This window comes from Sus scrofa, chromosome 5 (genome assembly GCF_000003025.6).
Source record: "Sus scrofa isolate TJ Tabasco breed Duroc chromosome 5, Sscrofa11.1, whole genome shotgun sequence".
NCBI lineage: Eukaryota > Metazoa > Chordata > Mammalia > Artiodactyla > Suidae > Sus > Sus scrofa.
In genome coordinates, this window is record NC_010447.5 from 78,445,175 (window position 1) to 78,468,021 (window position 22,847).

General features: G+C 37.4%; 1 protein-coding gene and 1 pseudogene across 8 annotated transcripts in view; both read right to left on the reverse strand.

The window, feature by feature from the left end:
• The window catches only part of SENP1 (SUMO1/sentrin specific peptidase 1), a 56,467-nt gene that overhangs the window by 25,326 nt on the left and 8,294 nt on the right, over positions 1-22,847 (reverse strand). For 5 of the 8 annotated variants that reach the window (XM_013997976.2, XM_013997979.2, XM_013997973.2 and 2 more), the window contains 6 exons: positions 22,587-22,628; positions 17,994-18,153; positions 13,799-13,970; positions 3,534-3,637; positions 3,165-3,451; positions 1,246-1,300 (listed from right to left, as the gene is read on the reverse strand). In XM_013997976.2, coding sequence (XP_013853430.1) covers positions 1,246-1,300; positions 3,165-3,451; positions 3,534-3,637; positions 13,799-13,970; positions 17,994-18,153; positions 22,587-22,628 — 820 coding nt within the window. The remainder of the gene's footprint in view (positions 1-1,245; positions 1,301-3,164; positions 3,452-3,533; positions 3,638-13,798; positions 13,971-17,993; positions 18,154-22,586; positions 22,629-22,847) is intronic. The other 3 variants (XR_002344186.1, XM_021092613.1, XM_013997974.2) reach the window with 1 other exon arrangement.
• Positions 6,159-7,901, reverse strand: LOC102162871 (annotated as a pseudogene).

Genomic DNA, 22,847 nt, shown 5'->3' on the forward strand with positions numbered 1-22,847 from the left:
CTAGAATAGTCCTCTTTCCAAATGGCTCCAATTGACAGATTTACTCATAGTTATATAAAATCTCAATGAGTTCTTGGACTTCTTGTCTCTCTACTTGAGTCAAAATACATTCAACCAAATCACAGCTGATACTGAAAATCCCCACCCATAGAACAGTCACATCAAATGGCTAATAAGCCAAGGAACCAAAGTGGATAATCAGCAGTATAACTCCATTCCTAAGATGAAAGACCAGTTCTATTCCATGCAGCTCTTGGGAATAATGCTTTGTAGAGTCACAGGCATGTTCTAGAGCCTTTTGTTCTTCTGAAACTTCCTTATCTCCTTGCCAGCCCCCTTAACTGAAGAAGTTCTCACAGAACCAAATGAAAGAAGAGTGAACACTTTTCCAAAGAAAACTTTCAGATATGCAGAACAAGTAAACAGAGCATCAAACTGGAAGTTAAGAGATTGGGATCTCCTGGAGCTGGCCCTGATTTGTGACACTTAGCAAGTCACTTCCTTTCCATGGGCCTTTGATTTATAAATAGGGAGATTGGAGTCCCTTTCAGTTCTTAAATTTCTGCAATCTGTCCTAGTAAAGACAAGAACAAGGGCTCAAAGGTTATCCTTTGCTCCTCAGCCTAACTTCTGAGAATTAGTATTCTCAACCATCACCATCATCATTGATGATGAAAATGCTATTCTATTACCTCCCTACTGTCACTGAGGTTAGTAAGGAGAGAACAAAGAGGATGTGACCTATTTCCTTAATGCAGTAAACTGATACAACAACAAAGAAAGTCGGGGAGATCAGTGGAAGCACTGTGAGGGGCTACTTAGTGTGCAATACTGAAAACAAGTGGAGGTAAGAACACATTTGGAGTTCTTGTTGTCTGGCACCCAAATAAATACCTGTTAAAGGAAAGAATGCATAGTGGAGGAAGAATGCATAGTATAGGAAACCATACTAGGAGTTTGGGATTGATTCTACATCTGATAAGGCACCCTGCAGGGAGTATAATGAACGATTAGATATACATTTTAGAAGGATTGCTCTGCAGAATGGAAGATGGAATGAAGAACAGAATGGAGGCTGAAGAAAAAAAGATCAATTAGGAAGTCACTGAAATAATTCAAACAACACACGAGAGAGGCCTGAATTTAGGCCGTTTTACTTTAACATTATGTAATTCTTAGTGAAGAAACTGTGATTAAAGAGAGAGAAAACAAAATTTTTAAAAATGTCCTTTAATCAAAGTTTACCTGGGAGTTGGAGTCTGGGAATCTTTCACTTTGAGTAAAATCACAGAGTCTGATCCTAAACAAAGAAACACAAGAGGTTATCATTACTAACAAAATTCCACGCAGTTGTACCATTTAGATATCTGTAGTTTAAGTTCCCACATTTTGTTATATTCTATTTCCATAAAATAATACAGCATAGGGATAAAGGTAAGATGGAAGAGAAAGAGGGCAGGTCCATTTTCATTGAGCCCTAAGTAGGCCTTAGTGAAGAGCTTGCCTCACAAATAAAGCAATCACTCTAAAGCAAGTATATATGCCCTTCAGCATCTCCTCCCAGGCTGTGCTTGCTCCCTGTGCTTCCTCTTTCTATTCCTGGGAATTAAGAACATGCCAAGATTTTCCAAAGTCTTTAGTTCATGAACTACCAGGAGACTGAAGAAGGTGAAAGAGGGAAGAAGAAGGGGAAAGAGAAAGGAAAGAGAGGGAAATACAAGAGGAGGGAAGGCAGAAAGAAAGAGCAGCAGCTAAGGCAGAAGTAGAAGCGTCCAGGGAGTTCTCTTTTGGAGCAGCAGGTAAAGGATCTGGCTTTGTAGCTGCAGCGGCTCAGCTCACTGCCACAGCACGGGTTGGATCCCTGGCCTGGGAACTTTTACATGCCATAGGCATAGCTTAAAAAAAAGTAGCAGAGTCTAAAGGGAACAAATTCTAGCATTCTAGAATTTATTTTATGTTGATAAAGGTAAGAATCATGTCCTTCTAAAGCGCTATGATTAGAACCTCACTTAAAATATTTAATAAACATATAAGGAAAGTAATCAAACAGTTTGGCATGGTATATTTGTTCTAAGCATCTGCCACACAATGCATGTTTCTGAAATTAAAGGCTTTTAATGAATTCTTAGTAAATCACCTCACACAAAATTTAATACAAATTTTCATGAATATGCGTAGCTACATAATGATGTCACCAACATTTTTAATTCCCAAGTAAGAATTTTAAGAAAACTGAGGAATAGGTATTAAAAAAAAAGAAAAAACTTGGAGTTCCCGTTGTGGCTCAGTGGTTAGCAATCCTGACTAGCATCCATGAGGACTAGGGTTCAATCCCTGGTCTCTCTCAGTGGCTTAAGGATCTGGCACTGCCATGAGCTGTGGTAGGTCACAGACGCAGCTCGGATCTGGCATTGCTGTAGCTGTGGTGTAGGCCGGTGGCTACAGTTCCAATTGGACTCCTAGCCTGAGAACCTCCATATGCCGCGGGTTCGGCCCTAGAAGACAAAAAAAACACCAAAAAATCTTAAATGACCTGAAGGAGAGGAGAGCTTAGAGACTGATTTAGCGAAAGATCCCTAATGTCAAACCATTTATAAAACTTGTTCTAAGTTACATGCCTAACACACATATAACACTTACCTAGAGAGATGGGAAATTAAGCAAACAAAAAAAAAATTATCATAGCAAAACTTCTAACTAACTGGAATGCTAAAAGAGTGAGTATTTTAGTTAGCTGAAGGTTAGGTAGAAAACTCTTTGATGCCAGGTTTTCTAAGTACTACCCAAAGAACTTTTACTTCAATTCTTAATTGATGTTTCACATCTCCTATAACTTTAGAGCACCTAATTTTCATTGCATAGTACTAGAAACAGAGAATGTACTGAAGTAATTGGGCTATCTGACACAAGATTGTTCAGGAAGTTAATTTTTAAATAAAATATCATATGAAATCATTTGCATCTCCATGTAAGAAAAAAGCAAGTTACTTATATGTTTAGTTTATTTGTGGCATGGCTAACTGAATTAAATGTATTTAAGGCATCTTATATCTTACATCTTAATTAAGTTTCATGTGTATTACTACCTTGCCTGTAATCCACAGAGATCAAATAGTTAGTTGGTTCTTAGAATTGAAAATACAGTTATACAATACCATTTTTACCTTCAGATTGTGTATTTGAAGCTGGTAAGTTATCTGGCTGATGTGGAAGTGAGTGCTGTTGTGGGGGTTGATGGAGAGGATCGGAATCTTTGGATCCAAATGCAACAACATCCGGGGTATAAGATGATAAGGAATACACATTGTGGGACAGTTGTTCCTGGGCAGTTAAAACGCTGGCAGATCCAGATGATGAAGTATCAGAGCCAATGATGTGAGCTGCACAAGAGTTTCCATTTTTAAACAGGGGATCTTTCAAAGTATTCTTACTGGAACTAAGACATCGAGACCTAGAAAGAAAAGAGTATAGTTTCAGTACCAAATAACAAAATGTAGAATTCAATTCATGTGAAAGATGTTTCTGTGACTTACAGGTGTAAAGGAAAATGTGTGGTGGGTTTGGCTACAGAAAACTGTTTCCCTGTCACCATCTGCAGCAGCTGTCTGTAAATCTCTCGTTCTTCCTCTTGAACTGTCTATAAAAGAAAACAAAAAATCTTAAACACATTCAATGAGGCAAATGTTTCTCAGAGTAGCATCTAGACTTCCAGAAGCTCTGTCGAAGCCCAGGGAGTATCCTCATGATAATTAAGAATTATGGTTCATTAATAATATTCTAGAAAATTATAAAGTATTTATAAGAGGAACTGAGTGAAGTAAATACCAGACAGTATATTTTAGAAAATTATGGGGCATATATGTGAATAACAGAACAGAGAAACTATAGAATGTGAAACCAGAAAGGCCAGTAGGCAATCACTTTTGAGTCAACTGATAGAGTCCCTGAAATAAAACATTTAAGGATCTCTAAACACTATTCCAATATATCTCTTGACTCCTGATACCTGTTAGAAAAATCACAAGGAAGTAACCACAACAGGCAAGATGATGATGATGATGATTTGCCTTTTTTTGCCTTTTCTGGGGCCACTCCCTCGGCATATGGAGGTTCCCAGGCTAGGAGTCTAATTGGAGCTGTGGCTGCTAGCCTACACCACAGCCACAGCAACGCGGGATCCAAGCCTCGTCTGCGACCTACACCACAGCTTGAGGCAACACTGGATCCTTAACCCATTGAGCAAGGCCAGGGATTGAACCTGCAACCTCATGGTTCCTAGTCAGGTCCATTAACCACTGAGCCACGATGGGAACTCCCAGAAGAGGCAAGATTAGAGTGGGACATCTAGCTAAAGTTTCCTATTCCAATCATATTACTATTCCTATTGTAAGAGTGTAAGTGTTTTCATCACCAGCATTTACTTTTTTCCTTAAGTCCCAATAGTGAATTTAGGGAAAAGCACATAATTCACTTATTGACTCAAACACCTACTATGCTAGAAATGCTGCACTGAATAAAATAAAGTTCATGCCCCTGTGGAGCTTATATTACAATTAAAGGATTGACAAAAAACTAGTCAAGTAGTATGAAGCACATAAAATAAAAAGCGATGGAGGGGTGACAGCAAGAACAGGTAAGATCTCTCTAAAAAGGTGATTATTTCAACAGAAACCTAAATCAAAGGAAGAAGTCAGTCATGCAAATTTATAAAAAGAGCATTCCAGGTAGGGGCAGAGCAAATGCAAATGCCCTCAGACAGAATATATGTTCAAAGAACAGTAAAGTCGTGTGAATGAGGAGAAGGGTGGTAATAAATGAGGTCACTTAGCAGAGAACCAGATCACATAAGGACTTGTCACTATAACCATGCTAAAGTATTTACTCTGCGCAGATCCCCTGAAGCAATGGGCTACACTCGCTAAATAACATGCCCTGGTATTTTGCAAAATCTTATAAAAAGTTTAGTACAACCACCAGTCTTCACAAAACAATTTTAATACTCTGTGCCAGAGCTAGCAACATCCTAAACTGTGACATTTCAACACACACATAGCATTTTATTCAATTACAAATGTTTGGTAAAAGCACAATGCAATTATCTATGAAAAGGTAAAGAGACATTAAATTTTTTTCTCCTTGAATCATTTTTTTGCTACAAGGTAAATTTCAATCACACTGTCATTATGTTACTGATCTAACAAGATACATCTGCACTATGAGTCGTGCTAATTCCTTATAAGAAAAAATATCCTTAAATTTGCACAGTTGAGTAATCAGAAAAGGTAGAATTAGTTGAGCATTTGGTATCAAAACAGAAAAAGAGAAGAAACAAATTTGCCATGCTCTATATGAAGAAAATAAGCCCTTAGACATTACCATTATACTAGAGATGATGGCGGTCCTCTTTTTTAGTGTTTGTGAGGAGACAGTCTACAGTATTAGAAACCATAATTATGGAGTTCCCATTGCGGCTCACTGGGTTAAGAACCTGACTAGTATCCATGAGGATTCAGGTTTGATCCCTGGCCTCACTCAGTGGGTTAAGGATCTGCAGTTGCCCTAAGCTGCAGGTAGATCACATCCTGAGTTGCTGTGGATGTGGCTGGCAGCTGCAGCTCTGATTTGACCCCTAGCCTGGGAACTTCCATACGCCACAGTTGCAGCCATAAAACGAAGCAAAAAAAACTGTAATTAGGAGTTCTCTTCTGGCACAGCAGGTTAAGGATCAGGCATTGTCACTGCAGCGTTAGGGTCGCTGCTATGGTTGGGTTCAGTCCCAGGCCTTCGAACTTCCATGTGTCGTGCATGGTCAAAAAAAAAAAAAAAAAAAATTTAAAAGCAATGCTTTATTAAAACATAAATTGGAGTTCCCGTCGTGGTGCAGTGGTTAACGAATCCGACTAGGAACCATGAGGTTGCGGGTTCGGTCCCTGCCTTGCTCAGTGGGTTAACGATCTGGCGTTGCCGTGAGCTGTGGTGTAGGTTGCAGACGCGGCTCGGATCCTGCGTTGCTGTGGCTCTGGCGTAGGCCGGTGGCTACAGCTCCAACTCGACCCCTAGCCTGGGAACCTCCATATGCCGCGGGAGCAGCCCAAGAAATAGCAACAACAACAAAAGACAAAAAGACAAAAAAAAAAAAAAAAAAAAAAACACATAAATTTACTATTATGAAAATTTGTCAAGTAGATAATCTGAGTGAAGCATCATTACACATTATTAGATTGTAAGAGAGATTTTTGACAGTGAAATCCATAGTGATCTATATACGGGAAACCTGTGATGTCTGGCACTTTAATGTCTGAATTTTTTTTTTTTTAATTTGGCAAAGATTTATTTTTTCCTATTCCAGCCTTTTAACGTAGACATAGGAACTTAAAAAACTGAGCACAAACTAATTCAGCAATCCAGAGAGAGTAGCTTCCTACTGTCCCAGTGGTTACGCCCAGGAAATGGGCAAGTCTCAGAGGGAATCCCATGTGGGTGTGGGGACTGCCCAGCGCAAGCAGATCTACAGCCTGGATTCTAGAGGTCAGGTGACAGAGTCACCAGCACAGCCAGGACGAGGGGTCTGCGGTAGACAGAGGTGTCCACTTCAAGTGCGTCTACAGTAGTAAGGCCACAGCGTTTACTGGGGATAAACAAACCCCTCATGTCGTTTTAAGATCAAGTGTGTAACTCAAGGTCTCAGGTAATTTGTTAAAATACTAGACTAGGTATGTTAAAATTATTTATTCTTAGATTTTTATAATGTCCAAAGACAGGTCACTAGCAGGTGATAACAGGAGCTATAAACCAATGACATGCTTAGGACTTGAACCTGTGTGATCACAGGCAAGCAGAGTCTTGCTGTCTGTATTTTGCTGAGTTAGGAATTCGGCATTTACAGAAGATGGGACCAGTGCTGCAGCTTCTTCCTTGAGCTGTGCTGCAGGCTCCGACATACACCCCATGACAGGAGAATCGGGCCCCGGCTCTTCATCAAAAGCCACTGGGGGATGTCATCAGGCACCTTCTGTTGTAGATTCCCATGCAGACAGACAGCAGGTGGGACAGCAGAAGAGATGGAAGAAATACTCTGAGGAACTCGGAAAAGAAAATGCCCCCTTTCTTCATCACACTTGTGTTCCTCATGCTGAGCGTGGTCATGCACGCTGGGTGCTTAAAGAGGAGGAACTCCTTGGTGGGGGGGATGTTTTCTGGCTGACCTGACCAATTCCAAATCTGGTCTGAGTTTTTTTTCAAGATGTTCTCGACTTCTTTCCTTCTCTCCATATAATCTTCCTTGGAATGAGAGCTGTTCTTTTCTCCAACACTATGTGTGTCTGTCTCAGAAGCTCTGTTATTGTCTTGGGTCTGTGAGCGAGGTGGGTTGTCACAGTGAGAACTCTTAGAGCTGCTCTGTCCAGATTCATGCTGGGCATCCAGCAGTATTTTTTCCATGTTGCCATTATAAACAGAAACCGAGTCTGGAATGATGCTCCCATTCCCATTATTGCCAAAGTATAACTCTACCGAGGAGCCATGCAGGCTTTCCTCCTGCAGCCCAGGGGCCTGGCTGCTCTGTGGCATGGCAGTGGCGAGGGCACCAGGGTAGAGGGAGAGGTGGCAGCTGCAAGGGACCAGCAGCTCAAGCACAGCCTGACTAATACCTGAAATTTTTGAATACCCCTCAATGTAAATTTTGACTCCATTTTTCCACTACACCAGATAACCTAATCCACAGTGTAACAGGGTTAAGAGTATGCTGTTATTTTCAGGGGTGGTAAAATGGAGGAATACCACACCTGAGTCATGGAAATTAACTTTTTTTTTAAATGAGAGTTGCAACTTTTATTTCAGGTTCTCTTTTTTTCTTTTTTGCCACACAGGCAGTATGTGGGAATTCCTGGGCCAGGGACTGAACCTATGCCGCACAGCAGCAACCAGAGACACAGTGGTGAGAACATAGGAGCCTCAACCTGCTAGGCCATCAGAGAACTCCCAACATTTTTTTTTTTAAGTATTTATTTATTTTGCTTTTTAGGGCCATATCCTGGAAGTTCCAAGGCTAGGGGTGGAACTGGAGTTGCAGCTGCCAGCCACAGCCACAGCCACGTGGGATCCAAGCCTCATCTGCAACCTACACCACAGCTCACAGAAATGCCAGATCTTTAACCCACTAATTGAGGCCAGGGATCAAACCTGCATCCTCATGGATACTAGTTGGATTCGTTTCCCCTGCACCACAAGGTGAATTCCAAAATTAACTTTTTTTTTTTTTGTCTTTTTAGCTATTTCTTGGGCCGTTCCTGCGGCATATGGAGGTTCCCAGGCTAGGGGTTGAATTGGAGCTGTAGCCGCCGGCCTCCGCCAGAGCCACAGCAACGCGGGATCCGAGCCGCGTCTGCAACCTACACCACAGCTCACTGCAACACCGGATCGTTAACCCACTGAGCAAGGGCAGGGACCGAACCCGCAACCTCATGGTTCCTAGTCGGATTCGTTAACCACTGCACCACGACGGGAACTCCAACTTTTTCTTTTTTTAAATGGCCGCACCTGCTGCACAAGGAATTTCTCAGGCCAGGGACTGAATTCGAGCCACAGCTGAGACCTATGTTTAACCTACTGCACCCAATCAGGAATTGAATCCGTACCTCCATGATGACTAGAGCTGCTGCAGTCAGATTCTTAACCCACTGAGCCATAGCAGGAACTCTGAAATCAACTCTTAGTCATTTTAGTTCATTCCCACTGTCCACCAAACTACATTCTAAAAAGCTTTGACTGTATCATCTTATCATAGGGAGGAAAGTAAAGCAGATATACTGGTCTAAGAGGTTACTCTGCATACCAAGGGAAAGTAAAGAAATATCCCAAAGACCTCAAGAGAACACTAAGAACAGTGACATAGAAAGGTCCTTTGTTGGTGGTACACTAAAGCTTTCAACCATAAAAAGTTAGAAACATTTCCCTCCTTCCTCACATCACAAAGCAAAATGTTTTCTTGGGATGTATATATTTTTCTTTTTATGACCATACCTGCAGCATATGGAAGTGCCCAGGCTAGGGGTTGAACCAGAGCTGCAGCTGCTGCTTACACCACAGCCAGGGCAACACGAGATCCGAGCTGCATCTGTGACCTACACTGCAGCTTGTGGCAATGCTGGATCCTTAACCCAGTAAGCAAGGCTAGGGATGGAACCTACATACTTGTGGATACCATGTTGGGTCATTAATCCACTGAGTCACAATGGGAACTCCTCTTGGGATAAGCTTTTATATTTATAAATAAAACATTAAGAACCAAGATGTCAATAAGTGACTCAACTAATGCAAATTATAAGAAATCTAGATTGGAGTTCCCATCGTGGTGCAGCGGAAACAAATCCAACTAGGAACCATGAAGTTGCGAGTTCAATCCCTGGCCTCGCTCCGTGGGTTAAGGATCTGGTGTTGCTGTGGCTGTGGCATAGGCCAGTGGCTAAAACTCTGATTCGACCTCTAGCCTGGGAACCCCATATGCCATGGGTGCAGCCCTAAAAAGACAAAATTAAAACAAAACTATGGGAACGTATGAAGAGCAATGGTTGAATTGTCCAAATAAATAAATAAATAAATAAAAATAAAGAAATCTAAATTAATTCAATACAAAGAATTGATTTTTACAAAAACACTTATCAGGCTTTAATTATTGTTTTTTCCTTTTTGGTTGCACCCACAGCACATAAAAGTTCCCGGGCCAGGGACTGAACTCACACCACAGTAGCAGTCCAAGCTGCCACAGTGACAATGCTGGATCCTTAACCCACTGTGCCACAAGGGAACTTCAATAATTGATTTTTAAAAATCAATTTAACACAAAAGTTGCCCACGAATCATTTTCCCCAGGAAATATATCTTCAAAGAAAAGCTTCTGTCTGAGCCTGAACAACTTCAAAGTCATTAGAGAACATAAAATGAACAGAAATAAAGGTTCCAGATAGTTCCAAATAATTATCTGTTCCATATTCCAAATAATTATCTGCAGTCTCTTCATGCCCCATACTTCCAACTTAAACTAACTTATGGTTTAAAAAAGAAGTGATAGAAAAAGCATTAAGGATCCTTCACTATTCTACATCTTAATTTGGAAGTTATAAGAATTCATCTTTTTTGTTTTTATTTTTAATGATGAAAGATACATTTCTATTTTCGGCTTCATTAAAACAAGAAACACTGGGTATTTTACACTTTATTTAGAACTGTTTTGGAGAAAGAAAAAATAGTCTGCGCAACTCTCAAAGGAACATATAACATTTGGCTCAGTGGTAAGGAACCCCACTGGCATCCATGAGGATTTGGGTTCGAACCCTGGCCTCTCTCAGCAGATTAAATATCCAGCATTGATGTGAGCTGTGGTGTAGGGTGAGACGTGGCTTGGATCCTGCAATGCTGTGGCTGTGGAGTAGGCTGGCAGCTACAGCTCTGATTTGATCCCTAGCCTGGGAACTTCCATCTGCCACATGCTGACCCTAAAAATCAAAAAAACCCCAAAAACCAAAAAAGAAAGAAAAGGAACATAAAACTTCTGGCTTTACCAAAAGAAAATACAAAATGCAGAGGTAAGTCACTTGAAATTTCAAAGACAATACTTTTTTGAAGCACCTGGTACTATTAAAGTAAAAGAAAACACCCTTTCTGTATATTATTTACTAAACTATTTTCTATTGAGTGAGCAAATAATTGGATAAAATGTTAAAGGAAGTTCACCAATGTCATATTTTAAACCTAATAAAGGATCAAAGGAAGTTTAATAAGTGTAAGGATAATTAAGGTGCTGAATTCTATTAAGAATAAAATATGGCATATTCTTGCATTTAGATGCCTCTATAAGAGGTTCCATCATAAAACTGAAGTGCAAAATTATACAAATTTAACAGATGGTGTTCCATGGTAGCCCAACAGTTAAGGACTCAGCATTGTTACTGCTCTGGCTTGGGTTACTGCTGTGGCTCAGGTTTGATCTCTGGCCCAGGAATTTTCACATGCCCCAGGAGTGGCCAAAAAAAAACCCCCAAAAAACAAAAAAAGAAATTTAACAGAAAGCACAAAATAAATTTTAGCAAACAAGTAATTCCTTTCACTATAGCCCCAAATAATACTTTATAAATCCCACTCTGATTTTGTTTAAAGTAACAGCTTTATACCATATAAATAAATTTCAAGTATGAAAAGTGTATAATTAAACAATTTTCTAAGTCAAAAATTCTTGGTTTATAACAAAATTGTAAAGTATTTTTTTTTAAAGAATAAAACCATCAGTATCATCTATAAGGAAGTATAGTATCTTAAAATGTTGCACAATATTTTGTAGAAAAGCATGTCTGGAAGCAAAATATAATTGAAAAGAAAAGACTTGTCTTTGTATTATTTATCATTTCCAATGTCCCTAGTATTTTTTCATTACAAACTCACATTCTCTGTAACAGTGTTAACAGAACTTTCTGTGATAATGGAAATGTTCTATATCTGCACTGTCCAAAATATGGCAGCCGCTAGCCACATATGACTGAGTAATTGAAATGTGGCTAGTGTGACTAAGAAACTAAATTTTTAATTTAATTTGAATTAATTTAAATAGCATATGTAGCTAATGGCTTCTCTATTGGATAGCATCATTCTTTAATGTTGCCCTTGAATCAGCCATCAGCCAAGTGTTGGTACAGCTACCACTTGCACATTTCCAAATTCTTCTTCAGGTATTCTCTTCAAACCCCTGTTCTAAGCCTCAAGAGTACAGTGATAATATGTTGATGTGTAGATGGTTTCATATTCCTGAAGCTGTTAGACAACTCCAGAAGTGAGATTCATACATAATTCTCCTCTACATAAGCAACAGCATCTCCCTTGGAGATCCTAGTATTTCCATAGAATATAACTTTTCCTCTAGTTTATAAGCATCCATTAATAAATCCTTTAGTCCCGGGAGGCCCAGGAAAATAATATATTTTAATCTGGATTATTGTAATATCTAAAACTAAATATCTTATCTGTTGAAAGTTTCATTTAATAAAATGTGATCCAATATTTTGTCTTATTCATATAATATGGATTATTCATATTTCTACACTACAAGTGACTTGCTTTTCAAAGCAGATTTATAGACCTAAAAAAACTGAGGCAAAATTTCTTGCATCTCTTGTTCTACACGATAGGTTCAACCCTTGGTATCTTCTTGGCACTATAAAAGGAAAGAGAACTCTATAGCTTCATGTCCTCCATTGGCCCGGTCTGTGGCCTGGAGGGTACATTAGAAGGATGAAAGTATTTGGTCAGCCTAAGTCCTCAGGCTGGAAGTGAAGGTGAAGGAGGAGGGGCTGAACAGCCCCAAGGACTGGCTGGCTAGGGGGCGAATGGTGGGCTTACAATGAACACAGTCTAAAGGACCCTGATCCCAGCAGTGCCACATGGGGCAGGGAAGGGTGTGGGAAGCCTGAATCCAGCTGCCATGCTGCTGCTGTCTCCCTCTCCACAAGTTTCTCTGTACCATGTAGGCTGCCTAGACTTCAGCAAAAGCACAACCCCCACAACTCCAGCAATTAAAAAAAAATTATTTATGTATATAACAACTGATACATACATGGTACTAAATTCAATGTTACAAAAGGTACAGTGAAAAATAAATCTTTCATAACTGTTGCTCAGCTCTTACTACCAAAGGCAACTCTTGTCTGTCCTTCCCCCTGCTAAATATGATTTACTAGTTCTGCCATCCTCTGTTGGATATTTTAGATTCAATACAAATTTAAAACATACAACATTTTTACTAACCATGTCACAAATAATCAAGTTTTGCCACCTAAGAGATATTCACCACCAAATTATGTAATTATTTAGCACATAATGCTATATTCTTGACTCCATGGTCTATAAGCCCCAATAGGCAGGAATCACATATTGTGTAACAGAAAGCACAGCACACTAGGCTCCTTCAGAAGACCTGGACTGCAGGCTGGCCATTTATTATTGTGTGACCTCTGATCTTTACTTTCCAACTTTGTAAAATGTGGTTATTATCTCATCTCTACCTATTTCGCAGGGTTAAAAGAATATAAACCGTGTGGAAAGAATACTGGAAACTCTAATGCCATTTAAATGTGAGGTCATTGTTATTCATTTATATCTGCATGGTCCGAAGCTCACTAGATGCATAATAAATATTTAATTGAACAGGTATAAGCACATTTCCTTATTGCATAAATTATGTATTATGTTATATTTACAGAATTAACTTTTTCCTTTAAGTCGAATAAATATAACAACACAGTGTCAACACATCTTTCTTGTGGAGAAAGTCTATGATCTCAAAGATCTTACTCATAATGAAAGGATATAAATTATTAAGCTGGTTTCTTGATTTTTCTTTTATATGGAAGAATAACTGTCCTAGTAAGAAATAAGGGCAAGTATTTTATCAAATCCAGCAAGGTTAACAGTTTTGCCATATGAAACTAGAGTTTTAGGTAGGGTCCAAAAGAGAAGAGAGAGAATCTGATGTATGTGAAGCCATTCAGAAAATACTGAAGATTAAGCCTGCTGTCCAACAGGAATAGAAGATGGTAAGAAAAATACTAAAATCTTGAGAAAATATCTCCTTACTTTCTTTAGAACAGATGATAGCACTCAAAGAGTAATTAAGAAAGAAAAAAAAAAAAAACAACACAGAAAGGATTGAGTAAATGCAATGGTTAATAAATATCCAAATCTGAGGGAACAAATGGCTGAATGTAGGGAAAGAATCTAACTTTTAGTAGCTTTTGTTTCAGGTTTTCCTTACCTCTTCTGCTGTACTAACATGTCGCCTCTGAGTTTTCTTGGGGCTCAAAAGATTTCGACGACATGAACCACTCCAAGATGGACTTGGAACAGGCTTAATAGGAAAAGATTTTTCATATGCAGACACATGGCAGTGATGGTTTGACTTTCCCGTAAAAGTGTTTGATAATCCACTAAAAAAAAAAAGTTTGTAAGAAAAGACAAGAACAGTAAGTAAGAAAATCTAACCTAGTGATTATTTTCACTTTCAAGAAATAACAAAAACAAAAAAATTAACAGGCAGAATGACAGATGAACCCTGGAGGGAAATACATAAGAAATGATACATGAGTTGCTGCATCAGGTTCTACCACTTAGGAGGTCTTAAATTGCTAAGCTACGTAACTATCAAACAACTAAAAACTGTATTTCTTAGCTTTGCAAACTTTTAAGTTCCTTTGGTCAGTAACCACAGACCTGTGTTGTATGACAGAAAGCATATCAGATTGGACATTTTCAGACAAGCTGGGTACCAGGTATGCTAATATGCACACACTTTCTATTTACTCCCTGTAGCATCCTTTCCCCAGCATTTTGGAGGGAATTATTTTAAGATTAAATATGCAAAGATGGATAAAGCTGAAGCTTCTCAACTGTTTTTCAATTGAATTTAAAGTTTCCTAAAAGACCAACAGAGGGCTCCCATCCTTCATTAAAAACAACCAGAAGACTTTTTTATGAGGCTGGATCACTGTGACTTCTCTTTTTGGCTTCACTATTTACCTCTTTCAAAGGAAATTTTTTTTTTTAATACTGTATGTGCCTCAAATAATGGGAAAAAATTTGGCAAGAAAAATATTTTTGTGGATTCAAAACTGAGCTTTATCTCTAAGGCTAGGTTAATAATTTAATTTTTTTTCTATGTGCTTTTTTCATATATCATTATGCAGCAAAGGTACTTGTGCTCCGCATAATTAATTTTCTTTCTGCTGATGATGAAGAATAAAGTACATAGCTGACTAGACTGAATTTAATGAAGTCAACTATTTAAACCAGTATATGTGTTCTGGATTCAAATGAAATCAGTCTAGGTCTAAAGAAAATTAGAACATACATATATTCTAACTCTTCAAACACTAATGACCTCTGTATGTATTCAAATGGGGAGAGGAACAAGAACTTGGAGTTTCAGAAAGAGGCTTCTTTTCTTAGGATGGGTAGATGCAGCTAGGAAAAGATGGCAAGGGGAATATAATTTGGTAAAGATATAATGAATTCCCCACAATGTTTTCTGTATTTATGCTTTAGAGAGAGAATGTATGTGTGTGCATATGTGTTTGTTTAATGACAGTATGAGGCAAGACAGTATTTAATGCAAGAGGGCATCTTGCATTACCAGAAAGCAAAGGTGCTACCAACAATTAAAGAGGTTGAGTCACAGAGACATAAGCCTGAAAGAGTTCCAACTACCCAAAGCTGTGAGAATGTAAGCATTAAAAGAATAATAGCTGTAGTGGATTGAAACACAGTGAATCTATGATGACACTAAAAAAAGAACAGAAAAATTCATTTGAACCACATGCAGTGGCTACTTAAAAAAATTTACTTTGAAAATTGGTAATGAAAAAGAAAGATCTAATCACATATTCTGCCTTTCCAACAGGAAATGTATTTCAGGGTAATCAAATAGCCCCAGCTAATGAGGAAAAAAGTTCTCCCTTATAGAGGAGTACCAATTAATAAGTGTAAGAGAAATGACAATATTAGAAAAACACTATTTCATTAACTCTAATATCAGAGCAAAGGGGGACAAAAAGTACAAACTTCCAGTGGTAACATAAGTTATGAGGATGTAACGTAGAGCAAGATGACTACAGTTAATACTATATTTCCTATTTGAAAGTCACTAGGAGAGCAGATCTTAAAATTTCTTTATCACAAGAAAAAAATTTTTTTATAACTATGTTTGGTACCAAATGTTAACTAAACTTACTGTGGTGATCATTTCACAATATATATAAATATTGCATCATTATGCTGCACACCTGAAAACTAATGCTATATGTCAATTATACCTCAATTAAAAATTATCAGATAAGGATTATCAACTGACATTATTAACTCTTAAGTCTGATTTGAAACTGGTCATTCATATAATACCAAAGTAACATCATTTAGAATACATTCTAGTCACAAGAGAGAAAAAAACTTAACTGTACAATTAAGAACCAGAGTGTTATCACCCTAACCTAGAGGTCAATCCAACATCATCAGTGATAGGAATCAGACATTGTAGGTTTTCTAATGTGATGTAACACAGCACTGGTTTTTATTCAAGTCAAAAATATAGATTATAAAATATATAGAGGATAGAGGACAAAATAATGATATTATGAAGAAGCAACCTGTCAAATTCAAAAAGTGGAACATAATGCATAAAAAGTTTTGTCATAAAAAAAAGGAAGCTGTTCTGGACTGTATGAGACCTAAGGGTGATTAACTACCAGATGCAGTTCTAGACTGGATACTGGTTTAGACAAACTAGCTATAAAGATACTTTTGGGTCAACTAGAAAAATTTAAATATAATTTATTCAGTGTACAAGATAAAATTTACTGAGTGAATGAGAAAGAGAAGACGACTGATTGAAAAAGCAGATTATGGAGCTCCCATTGTGGCCCAGCCAGTTAAAGACACCATGTAGTCTCTATGAGGATGTGAGTTTGATTCCTGGCCTTGCCTCAGTGGGTTAAGGATCCAGTGTTGCCAAAAACCATGGAGTAGGTCGCAGATGTGGCTCAGATCCGGGGTTGCTGTGGCTGTGGCAGAGGACTACAGCTGAAGCTCAGATGTGACCCCTAGCCAGGGAACTCCTATATAGCTCAGGTGCAGCCGTAAAAAGAAAAATGAAAAGAAAAAAAGCAGATTACAAGAGTATGCATAGTATGAACTTATTTTTGGAAAAAAAAAGTGTGTAAACTGAGAAAAGTATCTGGAAAAAGATGTACTAAGACATTACAGAGGTGATGTCTGACAGGTGGGAATATGACTTTTTTTATATTTGTGCTTATTTGTGTTTTCTAATTTTATACAAATCATGTGCGATGTTTCTGTAACAATGTTACTTAAAAAATAACAGTATGGCATTACTGAGTAAAAAAGAAACTTGCCAAATGATGTGTACAGAATATCTTTAATGAAGACAAAATATTATACATGTTATAGAATTACATAGCATATATATCATGCTATATATAAGTAAGAAAGAGTGAAGAGAAATAAGCATTGGAAAAGATTTGGAAGGAAACACAGTGTGGTGAAGGGAGTAAGACTGCGAGTAGTGGTCAAGGGATCTTTGGCTTTATCTGCAATGCTTTAATTTTTATGTGAGAGTATTAATGAATTCTTACATAATTTTTAAAAATATTAAGAAGTGGGGAAGACAATCTCTGGGAGTACTCTCACACGTTTCCAGAGTCCATGTGCTGATAATCATAAAATAAGATAAAAACCATCTTGTTGGTTTTAATCAACACCAGAAAGCTTAGCTTTTACTAAGTAGTAACTGATCCCACATTCCTAAAATCCATTACCAGAGTAATATTTAAGAAGTCACAAATACCATATTAAGAGAGAAAAAATATTTTACTATATTAATATAATAAAGTACTTGAGGGAAAGTTTCCAAGGCAAATTTCATCTGCCTTTAATAATCCGTATAAGTTTGGTGAAGGAATAGGCAGGGCTTACTAAGTTGGGCAAAATAGGATAAAGTTTTTGTGATTGTATTTTCTAATAGAAGTAGTTGTCTAAGGCCATGAGCCATAAGGCTGATTTGGTTTAAAATAAGGTCTCTGCTCATGTGAGAGCCTACAAAGTGAAATGTGGTTTCTTTGCTACTAAAGTTGCAGAAGCTGATCCATTTACACTTTAAGGTTCATAACAGCCATACTGATCTTGAAGGGTCCCAATATGCTGATATCCACCAAGATTTCCTGAAAACTCTTTTCCTCCCTCTAGTGATAAAATTTGGCTATCACCAAAATTCAGCACCAAATAAAGAGTTGAAAGTTCAAAATATATTTGTCCATATCTCTATGGTTTAAAGCTCAAAAACGGTGTTACTTTCAAAAAATGCCAATATAACAACTATCTTAATAGCCATTTTCTCTTATATTGGAGGAAGGGCTTGTGAACTAAATAGCCAGAATACTTACCTTGAGGTCTTTCGGGTTTCGAGGTAAAGACTTCGGCTGTTTCTTGATTTTTGTAAAGTTGAACCTGATGCCGGAGTGGAATTTCTCCACTGGCCATTTGCACTCTGGCCAAAGGTTCTTAGGTCTCCTGAGCCAAGAAAACTGTCTGAGGAAGGGTTGTCTAAAAGAAGAAAAGTTGGAATAAATTAAACAAATACCTACAGTGGTTCTCCACATGACTGCAACCATGTCCAACATTGTATTCCAAAGCAATGTGGCATATCACCATGTCTCTCACGGAAGAAAGATCCCAGTCTCAACTGCCAGTAAAGTCTGTAGTAAGGGAACTTCTACAAACTATAATTGATTCAGCCATACTAACCTGAAAATTGATGAAGGAGCTGAATCCTGCCACAGCCATGTGCCTTATCTGCATCAATGTGACTCCGTGGTGTCCACCAAAAGTCAACATTTTACCCCAACTATATCTTGCAAGCACTCCCAGGCCTGGGCCTGAAAGAAGGTAGGCCAGACCAGTAAGAAAGCAGTGGAGGGCCAAGGAGAATTGTAATTCAAATGAACAACAGTTATTGCTTAATAAGCAGCTGGTGTCACTTTCTTGTGTTAAATTACCATATTCACGACTCAAGGGCTCTGTATAAGAGCAGAGATAACCCAATTGCTGCTTATTCTGGCCGGCTTATGGCAGGAAGGACCTGTCATATGCATTTGGTTCTGGCATGATAACCTTTAGTCACTTAATGTTATGATTGTCAGACATATCAATACTCCAATGCTTGCTACTGCAGTCAGACTGAGTGAGGATTAATTATTATTTGAATTTTCTGACTTCTGGCTTACAAACTGGGGTGATAAAAATCTTTCAAAATTTCAGCTAGGAGTAGAATAATTTTTATACCCTCCCCTCCCTAACAGCAGGATTGAACAATTTAAAACAGTATCTTCAAAGTAACTTCAAAAGTTAGGCTACAGACCTCTGAGGAGCACCAGTGGAAAGGTAACAATGTAATTTTCTACTTCCTGAATTTTTGTCTAATGCCAACATTATTCTGAAGATCCTCTTTCAAAACATATTACTACAGAACTTTGCACAATATTATGTACTTATGTCATTCAAAATACATAATGTAGTTTTTGGTATTCTATACAAAAAGTAAGGCAACTGACAAAAACGTTAAGTTTGGTGTAATGGGTTTTTGTTTTTGCTGATCAGGATATCAGACTTTAGGGGAAATAAGGTATAAAAAAAGTAGCAGTGCTTGGCTTGGCTGGTACTAATACTAGCTGACGTAGTGAATGACCTAATCTAATAATTAAATTAAATTTACTTTCAAAATGAATCATAATCTTTTCCCTTGGTATCAATACCCATGCTTAACATCTATCACTATTATTACAAGAATAGAAACATGAGGCTAATGAAAATGAGTTTCATTAAAGGACCTGAAAATCATTATCTTTAAATGCAAAGGACAGCAGTAGAAATCTTTGTCACACTTTTTTTTTTTTGCTAAAATTTGACTAGGGAATGATCTAACTAGAGATGTCTACTTGAGGAGTAAGTCTACCAAAAATGCAAATACCCTGACAATGCAAATAAATGCAAATAAAATCTGAGACTAAGGATAAGCCAATATAGCTGCCTCAATGGCACCTGACAGAGACTCTGGCTTTAAAATTCAAGGGAAAAGTACAGGATCAGGCAATCTATTTCATCAGAATAAGGTGGTTCCATCCCTACTCAGTGAAATCACTGGATACTGCTCTGTGGTCAATGAGATCAAGCAAAGCTAGAGAGGGACCAACAGAGAGCTGTAGACACTTTTTTTTTTCTCTGAGCTGCATCCTCTACCTACACCACAGCTTGTGGCAACAGTGGATTCCCACCCAACACACTGAGCAAAGCCAGGGATTGAACCCACATCCTCACAGATATTGGTCGGGTTCTTAACCTGCTGAGCCACAAGAGGAACTCCTGCAGACACTGTTTTTTAGTGTCAGTTTAACCTAGCATTCTGTCATCACTAAGAAGTCAGACTGCAAATGCCCAAATAAGATTATTTATTACGTGTACACACACACACACACGCAAAACTACAGGAAAATACACCAAAATTTTAATTTTGGTTGTGTTCCAATGATGGAATGATGAGTATTTTTCTACTTTTCTCTACAATTTTTCTACAAGAACAGGCAATACTTTTATGGAAATAATGAAACTTTATATTTAAAAAAAAAAGTGTGTCGAGCAATCACTTACTATTAATCATCAGTTGCTCCTGTTAACTTTCAGATTTATCTAGTTACCATAAATACAGGATACTTTAATTTGCCTCACCTACTAAATGCCTGTTTTTCAACCTAATTTAACATATCTTACAAAGATAAGACATTAATAATGATTCTAAGCATGAGCAAAATCATTTCTTTTCATCTTAAATTACTTTTAAGGTTTAAAATGTTTTAATTTTCTTTTTAATTGTTCTCATAATAAAATCAAGAGGTCTTAAAGTCTGACCAGCACTAATTTATTAAAATAAAAGTATTGCATTTTCTCTGCTTTCTAAATTAAAAAAGAAATCAATGTTTTTAACACTCTAATCTTGGGATTGAGAAGCAAATATTTTAAAAGCTTGATATAGAAAGGCAGATCAAGAAAATCAATAAATGAAAGCTCCAGACTCTAGGTTTTAAAGTTTAACACTTTCTTGGGTTTGCTCTCATCTTAGTGGAGGAGCAGATAGGAGTAAGGTGAGCGAGGAGACAAATACCAGCATAGGGAGAATGAGAAGACTAAGGGAGGTAAACTGGGGACCCCTGTCTAGCCCAATCAAGAGGTAAGGTTTAAGGAGACTGACCAGAGAAATCAATGTGATAATTATCGGAAAAGAATAGGTGACAGCAGAGACAATATTCTGTAGGACTTGCAATGAACTAGACTGGGTGTGGCAAAGGAATAAAGTTTAAAGGTTTGAATTAAAGTCTTTATAAAAGAAAAAAGTAGCTGGACCCTTGACATTCATGGATTTAAAAGTCTAATTGCAGGGAGCAACCCTGGAGGTCTATGACATACCGTAAGGTGGTTTGGCTAGGGACTAGATTAAATTCGGCAGAGACATAAATCTGAATCCTTTGCTTCAGGCTGTAATTTAGAAAATTAATCTAATAGCTCAGCATCCCCATTTCAATATGGATTAAACAGCTGGTATTCTCTAGTCAACATCATGTATAAAGTAATTGTTATGAATTAGTTTTCTTTCCTTTTCCTAAAAAAAGGGGCTTTAAGTGAGAGATAATAACTTTGGTGTAAGATTCTGATACAGGGATCAACTTGTGGTATGAAGAAAAACATAGAAAAAATATATATAACCCTCAAGAATCATGTAACTGAGTAGGAAGCCAGGAATCTGGTTAAATATCACCATAGTCAAAATAGGACTCTGAGATGATCTCAGATATATCCTTTGTGAATATCAAAGGCCTACTGAAATTTAAAAGAAAAAATGCTAAAAATAAATATTTGTAAATTATGTTACTTATAAAAGCTGCAAGTGGTGAGGATGAAGGGGACCTAAATCATAGAGAAAATGAAGGAAATGAAGGTACAGGCCATCATCCTAAATCACAGCTCCCTGGATCCAATTGTGTCTCTACATTAAAGATTTCTGGAATTTTACAAGGATAACCTGGTATATACTAAATGTGTTTCTAAGTATAATCTGAAGCAGCACCCTATTATCAAACATACTGATATATCTACAGTGAAATGTATAAATATTCATATTTACAGGGATAAATAAAGACAAAACAAATAGTTTAACATTAGTTCATGAAGCTTTCGCCAAGTAATGAATTCAGCTCAGGTCAGATTTTGATGCCAAGTAAATTATGAAAAAAGTTTGATTTTCAGAGCTTTTAGGATTTTGGAATTGTACATAAAAGATTATAAATGTGTATATCAATTCCATGGATTATTAGAAATCAATAGAAAAAGGTAAACATGAAGAATAATAGGTAAACAGAAAAGTAAAAAAAAAAAAAATTACTAGGCTAACAAAAGACTCTATGTTCTGAATCATACAATGTGTACATGGATATATAATCAGATAAAAAACAGAAAAGACCACAGAGTTAAGTAAGAGTTGAGTTAGCCAGGAGATTTTGAGTATCAATTTGAGTATAATTTTCTAATATATGATTGTTTATTATTGAGCAGTTATTTTAAACTAAAACCAAATATTCTGTCCAATGGTAAATAAGCATACAAAATTATAAGTCAACACAGCCTAAATTCAAAAGAAAATACTAATGATCTTATTTCATTATCCACTCAACTGTCCTTCCCCTAGGATTAATAATAATGAGCTATCAAACCATATTTTAGGCTCTCTGCTCATCAGAAAGGCCTTTTCAACAATAATGATGGCAGAGTTACTTTCTGAAAAAATTAACTGATTTTTCTATACAATTATGCACATACTATGTGGAGGCCATTTCCCACCCCAGGAGAGGAAATCCAGTGCCCAGGGTAAAGTACCACCCACCTAAATGATATTTAAATATAATACAAATCTAAAAGAGCATCATACTAACGTCTTTTTAGGGGAGGAGATCTCATCTTGCTGACAAAGAATCCTGAGGAAGCCAAATAACAACAATAATTATTATTTGCATTTCATATTTATTATCTCAACTTATAAAAATCTCATTGAGACAGGTTCAATGGTATGGCTAATATTCCCATACCTTTGGTCAGGTAAGGAGATTAAAGCATGAGGAGTGAAAAGACCACTATAATCTTGGGTCATACTGTCAAGAAGCTAACTATCAAAAAACTCTTAGTTTCCCCAAAAC